The sequence below is a fragment of the Rousettus aegyptiacus genome, unplaced genomic scaffold, assembly GCF_014176215.1.
Source record: "Rousettus aegyptiacus isolate mRouAeg1 unplaced genomic scaffold, mRouAeg1.p scaffold_m13_p_8, whole genome shotgun sequence".
NCBI lineage: Eukaryota > Metazoa > Chordata > Mammalia > Chiroptera > Pteropodidae > Rousettus > Rousettus aegyptiacus.
This window is the reverse complement of record NW_023416311.1, coordinates 108,113,356-108,124,327: the sequence shown is the minus strand read 5'-3', so window position 1 is coordinate 108,124,327 and position 10,972 is coordinate 108,113,356. Positions and strand designations below refer to the sequence as shown.

The window sequence follows — 10,972 nt, the reverse complement described above, 5'->3', positions numbered from 1 at the left end:
AGAGAGGAAAGAGAGAAATCTGCCTTCTAGGTTTATTTGGGACTGACCCTCGCTATGCATTTCAAACCAAGTTCTTTTTAAAGATGACGTCAGCGGACTCGAATTTCCCTTGCTCTATTTAAAGCATCACTGCACACTCTCGGCTTCGATGGCCTGTAAAACGCCTTGAGTACTTCGAACGGAGAGGGAGCTCACATTTGAATGGAAATGATCTATCTAGATTCTGAAAGTATCGAGGTTCACAATATTTACCTATTGCCTTGAACACAAGCTGGTTCTAATGGGGGAAGCTGGTCCTGGATTTCGCAGTGACTTAATTCACAAGGAGACCGTCTCCTGTGTTTACCCACGGGAAGCAGCAGAAAGAACATCATGGTGCCACGACCAGCCCCTGCCTCTCTTACTTTATGACTGTGGAAGGGTGTGTGTGTGTGTGTGTGTGCGCGCCTGTGTGTGTGGTAACGTATGCATAACGTTTACTGGTTTCGCCATTTCTGGTGTAATTCAGTGGGATTCGGCACAGTCACGGTGTTCTGCGACCATTACCTCTATTCCTAGGGCTTTTAATCGTCCCCAGCAGAAATTCTGTAGCATGAGGCACCGCTCACAGCAGTCAGGCGTCAATTCCAGTAGCTCGTCGGCTCCCCTCATTAACCTTGGAATTATCTGTACCTCATTTCAAAAACGGAGATGTGAGGTTCAAGTTCAGCCAGGCACCGTCATTAGCGGAGGGTCTAGATTCTAACCCAGGCTTTAGGTCAGACCCGCTACCGTTCGACCCGTCCCTCCCCAGCGCACTGCCCACCTGCGCCAGGAGCTGCTGGGGAGGCTGGACACACCTGCTTCAGCCACCACCACTGGGAGTCACAGTCGTTAGTGCCAGGAACCGCGCACCTGGAACTCTGCCGAGCCCGCGGCCTCCGCCACGATGACCCCCATTCCACGAGTCGAGGCCCAGAGGCCCAGCTCATCTCTGTGCTGGACTGCACTGCTCGGAAGTGCTTCAAACACCACGACAAGCAGGCACACGCTGGCGAGAACCGAGGAGGCCAGCTTACTGGCTCCGAAGTACTGGTTTGGCTTATGCCTGGACCAATGACCTGTCTTTACAGGGTATCATACAAATCCACTGAGCCTCTCAATGTCAAATCTCATTCTCAAGGTTTCCTCTCTCCTCCCACAGAGCCTGTCTTCAGACCCATCTCCAGCCAGTGAAGAACTTCACACCTCCGCGGTCAAAGTTGCAAGTCCTCGTGCAAGAATTTCAAGTCTCCCGGTGGTAAACGCGGGGGCGTGGTCACTGTGGGGCTGAGCTTCCTGACCACATCTGGGCAGAGTTTTCTGGAAGGCAGCTACTGCCTGTGTTTCAAGTGAAGTAAAACCTATTAATTTATCATTATAAATACAGCATTGGCGGTCCGAATGAGTGGGTTTATGGCCAGAAGGCATTCCACATATTTAGTAATCTCCCACCCCATCCCATTGTTAGCCGCTAATTCTCCAAATCCTTTGCCACCTCACCTCAGAAGAATTTGAAGTTTCCCCAGTGGTTTTTGCAATGTAGGTCATTCAGAGTGTGTTTACCGAGCGCTGAGCCCAACCAGCTCTGCCAAACCCAAATTCTACCCACTTACACATCGGCGTGTGTTATGTCGAATTGGTTGTACAAATCTATAGTAAGAAGGGAGTGTAGTTTATAGACGCTAAAGATTTCACTTGAGAACACTCTTTCCAACCTCAAAAATACAAGTCACAATGTATCTTTTTCTCAAGAATGTTGAAGTTTCAACAAATGAGTTCTCAGTCATTTTTATGAACATGTTTCCAGAGATTTAAGTGGATATTTTAATATTAAGTTATATTAATGATCCCGTGAAGAAACATTTAAAATGCAAACAAACACCCGAAACACCCAGAAGAAAAAAGGAAACTCACACTTCATCGATTTGAATGGTTTAAATTATAGGATAAAATCACCAACTCCTCCCCCCACCCAGCAAAAAAAAAAAAAAAAAAAAAAAGATTAAGCAGATCCAGATGTCATAGGTAGGATGCCGAATGTTTATACCACATCTTAAAAACAATCGTTATTCAATCCTGCGAAGGTCTGGAGTGACAGATCCAACAGTTTGATGTACCAAGGAGAGAGAGAGAGGCTGGCTTTACGCAGAAAGGCAAACAGATGCCCGCGAGCTGACTCGATGTTACTCTCCCCAAAAGCGAAACGTTTTCAGCTCACCGAGGCAGATTGTCTCAGTATCCACCCTTTTCCTGGTACAAAGTTTTCAGATGATAGTCTACGATTCTTAGGTAGGTGGCAAAAGAATAAGTTTTTAAGAAAGACAATACCGTCGATACTGAGTTCGGGTTAACACAGCCTCTAACCTGATTCCAAACTCTTTCCCCAGCCGGACCCTCCTAAACACGGGGGTCCTCGTGCCCCCGTCGCGGGGCGTTTTCTCGGGGGTCGGGGCCGTCTGCCCACAGCCTCTGCTCCCTCAGCGATCGCCAGAGGCCGTTCGGGTGATCTGCCTGGTTTCTGGCTCTCGGATGTTTCTGACTACCTGTCCCTCTTCTCTCCCAAAGAGACATAGGTGTACGTGGACAGAGGTCACAGGAACGTACTGCCCAAGCCCAAACTGGAAACAGCCGCAGCCCGACAAGTACGGCCGTGGTCAGGCGCACACGGGCACGTGTGAGCTGTGCGGAGCGTCCACCATGGGTCGTCGGCCTGCGGACGACAGACCGACGTTAACACTGACTCCCCAGCGCTTTCGAGTCCAAGTTATTCTATCGTCAAGAAGTTCTTGGATTTGAATAAGTGACTTAGAATTTCAAGGCGTCTGTAATTCGCGAGACTTTTAAAACTGTTGTGTGCTTTTACTATTTGGATTGTGGCAGCATTGATAGTTTTAAAAGTCTACTTCTATGAGCACACAGATTAGCCTCCTCAGTTGGAGTCACCACTTTTGGTCACTGGAAATCATGGAGAACCTCTGGACTTTGGACGCTGCAGGGGTCGGAATGGGGAGTAGAGTACAAGGCAAGAACACTCGCCGTCTAGCCTGGGGCCGCTCGTGGAAGGGGGTGGGGCTGCCATGCCAGCTTCCTCCCCTGTGAGAGCCTGCCACCCGGCCCTTTGCCGCTGACTGAGCGGGGTGCCGGTGCTACCCAGGGAGGGAGAGTGGACAGGCAGTCCCCTGGCCTGACCCCTGAGCCCACAGGCAAGACCCTCCAGGCACAGTGTCCAGTCTCATCTCTCAGACTGCAGGGCTGGGACAGGGGACACACCACACCAGGCAGGAGGCTACCCCCACGCTGGGTGGGCTGGACCAGAACACCCGGTCCTGGTGGGGAGTCTGCACAAGGGCAGCTCCGAGAGACCGAGGGCTGAGTCTGCTCGCCTTCTCAACGGGGTGATACCTGTCCTCACAGCAACTGTCCTCGCGATACCTGTCAACACAAAACCCAGGCGGCGTTTCCGGAAGAAATATATTTCTAGGCAAGTAGACTGTGAAAGTATCTCTAGAAGAGTTTGCTTTAGCATACATTCTTTTTCATAACTCTGTGTAACTTTTAAGGGTACATACGGCCATACCTTAATATTTATTTCATTGACTAGCGTTATTAAAGCAGGACTTGCACGAAGTGGAAACCGAATCTGGTATCTGAGAAAAAACTCATGCAAGGGTTGCATGCTTATCTTCCCGGATGTTTGAAACCACTCCCCCTCTATCTATCCACATGCAGACGGACGCCCCATGAATCAAGAAGCAGGCGTCTGAACGTGAGATAAGCAAAAATAAACGTGACTCCTCACTGTCCGTTCTCGAAGCAGAGGCAAGAATCATTCCCGGGACACGGCCGCTCTTCCCGGAGCTGGCCGCCTGGGTGCCGTCAACCTTCTCGCCTGGAGGCGTGTCGGACATGGAACGGCGGGCAGTCACGGGCTGTCATGCTGTTCAGGGAACAAACTCTGAGACCCACGGGACCAGGACGATTGGCCTCAGAGCTCAGTGCCCACACCCAGGAGGGGAACTGCTCCCCTGGGTCTTGGCGGCAAAGGCCTCTGTCAGTCTAGGACAACCGGGCCTGCGCGTCTTGGGCCAGTAAACCACTATTGGAGTTCACATCAGTGGTGACTGGCAAACCCAAACCTGAACACACCCACTTTCCATCATCACACACGAACCACTACCTAAATCCAAACTGAAGAAAGTCTTTTACTTCACTGGAAGCCAAGGGTTCCTGAAGCTGTTTTAGAAATAAATAAAAAACAAACAAACAAAAAACAAAACACACACACACACATACATACATACATACATACATACATACATACATACATACATATATATATATATATATATATATATATAATCTTAGCATCCAAAATCATCAAATAGAAAATGCACTTGTGACTGCCGGCAGATGGAGACACCCCCAGCCCACCCCCCTACGGACGTCGCTGCATTAAAGACATGCCACGTGACCGGGGCTCCAAACTGCCCCCCTCGACTGGAGGGGTGTCAGAGGCGGCACGAGGTGCACAACGGAGCGTCTTTGCAAGCTGCCGTCTGTCCGCCGTGCCCAGTCGCGGGGAACGGAAAACGAGGGCTCAGCCCTGGACGCGCCTCCCTCCTCACCCACCTGCCCTGTAGTCGGCCAGCAGGGCAGGTCACCACAGCACCACAGCCTGGCGCAGGTGCGCTCACGATGGCAGAGAAGGCCAGCCTGGCCTCAGCCGCCTCTCTGCTCTCACAGGCAAGAGCAGTGCCACTGTCTCTAACGAACGGAACAGAAATAACATCCAGGTAAAACCGGACACGCGCCGCGAGCCCTCTCGCTCGGGGTGAATCATCTCGGGCGTCAGTCGCGCGGGGACCCCGCGGTATTCGCGCCTTCTTCTGACACGACACGTTCGAATGTGCTTTTCCTCTCCTTTAAATGTGTTCGTTTTGAGATGCGCGTCGATGGGCACGCAGCGCTTAGAAACAACACAGAAAGATCGCCATGCCACTTACGCGGTGGCTCCCCATTAGGTAACGTCTTGCGAGACTACAGCATAGCACCCCGAGGACGATACCGGCATCGATGCGATCCGCCGGCGTGCGTTATGCTCTGCAAATCGTTTCAACCCTTTGGAAAAGGAGCAAATCCACGAAAATGCCTCAGGTTCGACAGTCTCCCGGTGGGGTCTTGCGTGGTCATGAACAGATGGGTTCATCCGGCTGAGGGAGGCAAAGTGCTTGTCGGGCCCTGACTCATCGAACCGCCGGTTCTCCGAAGGGGCCAAAGTTCTCTCTCACTGACAGCACTTGCTGTGGAAGAAAAGCTTCTTTGCATTTTGTTTCAGTTTGGGACTTGCAAAAATCAAGACGATAGAGTGCCCATAGGTGTACGAACCAAGCACCCAGGTGCAGAACAGAAAGAGGAAGCTCCTGATCTTGAAAATCTGAGAAAAGATTAACGCGCCCATCACATACTGAGAGAGGTAGAGGACCAGAAAGGACAGGATGTACAGAAGCGTGCCAAAGTGGACGCGCGTGCCAGCGAGCCTGCCGCCCGCCGCCATGCTCATCATCTGCTGGGTGTGTCTCCCCAGGGAGAAGATCAGGAGCAGAGCAGAAATCAGGAAGATAAACAGCGGCAACAAGAACTCCACGACCATAATGGTAAAGTGGAATGTGGACACTTCATCGCTTTGAGTGGTTGCGTTCTGAGAGAAAAGGCTCAGCCAGAATTTTTGGGAAAGGATCCACGAATATTTTCTGTGGAAGACAGAAGTGAGAGATGTGTAGAGCAAGGACCCGACAATCAGCTGCGGCACCAACCTGGAGATCCTCAGCTTCAGCCAGGAGAAGAGAGGGTGGGCGAAGGTGGCGATTTTGGCACAGTAGAACACGCTCAGCCACGTGGCCAGCCAGAGCGTCAGTTCATTAAAGTACGTGAACGCCGTGAAGGTTGCGGCAGGCGAGGAGAATTCGAAGAGGGGGAGGATGACCAGATTGAGGTAGAAGAGTAATACCTGGAGACAAATTCTGGACACAGCCAGGCAGCAGACGAGGAGCTGCAGAGGCATCGTCTTCCTGGACTGGGTCAGGTGCAGGCCGGTCCCGACCACGATCACGCCGTTCACGAAGACCCCCAAGAGAAGCTGTGTCATGACCAAAAGAAGATGGATAATGACGAGAGGCTCTAGCATTTTGAGGGGAGGAAAAAAAAAAAAAAGTCAGTTACTTTTAAAAATGAGGTTGTTGTAGATTTCAGAGGTGGGGAGAGTTTGGGTGATTCGAGTCGTCCGTTTTTTGCCTTCGCGAGAAGGCGGTGCGCCCGTGTTTATATCACTGGGTCCTCAGCCCGGGGCCCGGGCAGTCAAATGAGAAAGAGGATACTCCAGCACTGATTTGCTTCTTCGCGACGGCGTTTGCATTTTCCAGGTGGAGAGGAGACACCTCGGGGCTGAGAGGAGGGCTCCTCCTGACCCGGGCGCCGAAGCTCCTGATCCTTCAGCTCTGCTGTGAATTTTTCATTGTGCCCCTAGGTGGGACTCCACTTAGCTTTTGGTCACCTCTGCTGTCATGATGTAGCACAATCAGCAAGGCAGGCAGGTCCACGAGCAGAGCTTCTCCGATGTGCCACGTGTGAGCAATTCGGGGCCACCCAGAATTCAGAACGGTCACGCAATAAAACACACGCGACAGATACACGGAAAGCGTCACGAATGCGTGCACACGCAGGGCAGGGGGAAGGTCGCGCCCAGCCGAGAGTCCCACTCGGCACCGGCCACGCCGGCGGCTGTCTGCAGGGGAGCGCGGGGCGCGAACCCGCCCTGACTGTGCTTCCAGGACGGCGGGGACTTCCCGCCGCGGGCCTGCTGCTCTAGGGAAGGCGACGAGCGGAGGTCACAGGAGGCGGTGTGCGGCCACGCCGCCTCGCAGGCTGCGGAAGCTGAAGTCGGCACCGACGGGCACGACACGCTCCACCGGGTCCCTCGATCTCGACGCTGCCGACATTTGGGATTGGATGATCCTTTGTTGGCCACGAAGGGTGGCAAGGGGACCGTCCCGTGCAGCGCGGGATGTCTACGCGCACGCCCGGTGTCTACACACCTGGTCCGCCCTTCTTCTCCCAAGGTGTGGCGCCCAAACGGGTTCCCGCACACTGCCCAACGTCCCTGAGTGGCGAGATCACCCCCGGCTGAGTACCGCTGTCCCACACACGGGGGGACTGGGGTGGATAGGAACCAGCTGCCACGTGTACACGGTGTGACCTAAAACTAAATTAGTTATTTGGACAATAACCACCAGAACACAAAGTGCGGGAACCGATAACCACGAGAGCAACTTACTGAACGTGCGGGGAGCCGAAGCTTTTCCCACGAAGCACTCGATCGCAATGTCCACAGAAGACCCCGAAAGGGGCCTGCGTCCTGAGGGATGCGTGGTGCTTTGTCCAAAGGTGTCGTGAAGGGTACCGAAGACAAATCTTCCTTTCAGAAACCTGGAAGGGAAATCGTATGAAAACGTCAGTGGAAGTGACTTTGTCACTCTTCTTGGAACGTGTAACGTCCGAGCGAGGCAGGGCTCCTTTGTCCTTGAAACTGCCACTTCTGTGTGAGAAGGGAACGCACACAGCCATCTCCAAGGGGGCCGCGGGGGAAGGGGCTCGCGGGCGGATTCTATCAGAACAGACCCCGAGCCGAGTGGGACGGCAGGATAAACCTCGGCGGAAGGAAAACGGGTTCTAAAAACACTTCAATTTTACCTTCTGCAGCTGGAAGAGCAAGAACAGAAGGGCGTCCGCCCACGAAATGACGCATCCGAGGACTCTCGCGGGAGCAGGAGCCGCCGCGTCCTCGGTGTCTCGGGCCAGCCTCTGTCGCTCGGCCTGTCACGCGGCCGGCAAACGCTGGCTACCGGCCCGCGTCCCGTGGGGCTCGGCTCCGCTCAGGCGTACCCCGGCTTTCTTCTCTCCCCAGAGCGCATTTGTTGCTTTGGTGTTCGGCACGTGGTGCATTTATTAAATAGAACCGAACTCGATTGTACGAGGGTTTTCACAACAAAGGAAAGAGAGAAATGACTATTAGAAAGTCACTGTGAAAGAAGGCTTTTGCTCTCTAACTCTCTCGTCCCAGAGATGTCGCGCCATCAGGCCAGCATCCGGCTCTCTCTCCTGTTGATCCAGTGTTGCCATGACATTTATGGAGCCCGTTGGCAGCATGGTCCGGGCACTTCGATATTGGAAAAAAAAAATAATGGTACTGCTCAGGTAGAAAAGTGAGGGGAAGAATTCTATTCTGAGTCACGAAGAGCTACGTCGGAGCTGACGGCGAAGGAACGGAGATAACGCACAGACGGAGCCTTACAGGAAATAACCGTGTCCAAGTCTATTTATCAACGTGCTGTTTGTCTCTCAGATTCCAGCATCCTGAGGGAATAGTTGGTTCTCAAATATTCTTTTCTAACTTTCGTTCAAACCAGCTCGGGGAGCAGAGGCGGTTCTTCACAGAGAACTTTATGAAGAACTGTCCTTCGGATGCAGAAATCCCACGGAGTGACACATAAAAATTCATGAGGCTTAAGCTACATTTTTTTTTTCATTAAATAATTTCCATCGCCAGTCTCTTCGGTTGAACGCCAGGGCTGCTCGAGGCACACCGTTCCTGGACAAGTGCCACCAACCAACCCGCCCGAGGCTTGTCTTTCTTACACCGAAGGATGGCGGGGTAAGAGATGGCTGTCCACAGGAGCATGGCGGGCGTGTGGCCGCTCAACTAACGTCCCCTTCGGGCTGACGTGAAGACCTCTGGGGTCGCGTTGTCCAGCTTCCTCCTCGCATGCCGCCACATCGATCGAAGCAGCCGAGGCCATCGGCCGCGCTGTGCTCAGCGAGCGAGCCAAACCTTTCAGTGAGCAAAGCCACACGCCGGAGAAGCGCGGCCCTTCCCGTCCCTTCGGCAGCTGGACTTAGTGAGAAAGACGCGTCAGAGAATTTCTGGCTCTGAGACGACAAGCGTACATGCCCGGCCTCACCTGCCAGTCATCGGCTCGGAACGGTGACAGTTTTTACATGGACAAATGGCTTGGAACAGATGGATCAAGTCCCAGGGCAGAGAAATTCACGTGACGATTACCCCGTATCACCCCGATCACATCTGCTCACTCACACTCACCGCTAGCGAACGGTCATTAAAGCAGACAACGCTAAATACGCTCGAGGGGACGGACAGGCGGAAGGAGCTGCTCATTTGTATCCAGAACGTTCCGCCTCTCGATAGAAAGTGCGATGTGTTCACGGGCGGTTAGACCGCTGGCAGGCTTTCCACCAGGTAGGACGCGATGATGACCATCTCCCCACCTTCCCGCGGCTCGCGGACTTTCACCGTGGGATGAGAGTCATCGTGAAAGTGAGCGAGGGTTTTACTGCCTTTCCCCGGAGAGTCTTCCCTCTTCATCATCAGAGGGACAGTTCCTGCTTTCCGGAGCATGCACATGCATTAACATTATTGTATATGTAATAAGATCGTTCAAATAAGAAAAGAAACAGACCCCGAGCTAACCGACGCAGACACCCTTGCTGAATCTTCCCTGTAGCGTAGCCCAGCCCCCGCCAAAGGCTGTGTGGAATGCAGGCCATCGAAAATTCACAGCGTCTTGGTTAAAAAGCTCCAGACTCTTTCAGACTGATTGCTTTTTACATCCATTCATTTGCTGCTCTCCAGTTGACTATGCGGTTGATCTTCTGAACTGAAATTTTTGTCTTTAATATTCAGGTCAAACCCCCCCCCCGCCCCCATATTTATCCATTCTCTTCCTTCGTTTTTTTTTTTTTTTAACGTCTTGGTAACGTATTTCTGTGCTTTTCTTCATTCCTCTCAATATTCTGAAATGTATTTGCATTGCAGCAAATAGAATAATGGAGCAATGCGATCTGCTGAGTGTAAGTCTTACACGTGAGGAACTCCAAGTGCTTGACAAGCGAGAATCCTGCGCTAGTTACAGTGAGGAAAGGAAGGCCAAAGCTGCGGCCCTGGCTCCCATGGGCAACCTTAGTTCCCACGAGTCTGTCTTCAGCTCTAACCTGATGGGATTTCAAATTCTTTCTCCCTCCTTCCCAGATTCTTCCTTTGCTCCCTACCTTTATTCCTCCCTCCCTCCCTCCTTCCTTCCCATCTCTTTTCCCTCCTCCCTGCCCTCCATCCCTTTTCCTCCTGCCCTCCATACTTCAACCAATATTTATAGTGTGGACTACGGACTAGGCACTATTCTAAGCGTGGAGCACGCAGTAATGAACACGACAACGTCTCTACCGTCTTGGAAATTACATGTTAGTGGGGAAGATGAGAATTAAACGAGCAGTGCATACTTCCAGGTAACACACAGCCGGGCGCTATTTCACAGAGTGTGGTGTGGGGAGGCAGCGTTCCCCGGAGAGGGAGGAGGTGACGATTGGAGAGAGAACCGGATGAAAACGAATCGTCTCTGGAGGTCTAGGGGATGAACACCCCAAGCAGAGAGGGCAGACGTTAGCAACGGCCCCTGAGTCAAAAAATAAATGAATGAAGCTTGAAGTACTTCGGAAGAACAGAGGGCGGACGCCGAGGAGGCGGGGCGGCACAAGCAAGGTGCGGGAGGAGAGGAGAGCCGGGCCGAGCAGACGGGCAGGTGCGGTGTGGACAGACCAGGGGGCGGGGGGCTTGCTCTGGGGAGCAGACTTGGGGACCAGGAAGGGGCGAGAGTGGAAGCAGGGAGACCCCCTGGAAGGCTGCTGAAGATGTCGCTGGCTCACCTCAGATTGCTGTTAGAGGGTGGAGACATGTATTTGGGTTTGGAACATATTATGAAGGTAGAACCAAGAGGGATTGTAGGTGGCTTTGATGGGGGACGGGGAGCAAGAGAAAGCAGGAATTACCCTTGTGCCAGTAGCATGACCCGATGTGAGTAACGGGGCCATTTTTCAGGAGCGGGAG

General features: G+C 52.8%; 1 protein-coding gene across 1 annotated transcript; it reads right to left on the bottom strand.

Annotated features, from left to right (window-relative positions):
* Window positions 1-5,175: 5,175 nt before the first annotated feature.
* TAS2R1 (taste 2 receptor member 1) lies at window positions 5,176-6,205 on the bottom strand. The gene has a single exon (XM_016164968.2). It carries the CDS (start codon window positions 6,203-6,205, stop codon window positions 5,306-5,308), a length of 900 nt encoding a protein of 299 aa, XP_016020454.2. The 3' UTR covers window positions 5,176-5,305.
* Between the last annotated feature and the right edge of the window lie 4,767 nt (window positions 6,206-10,972).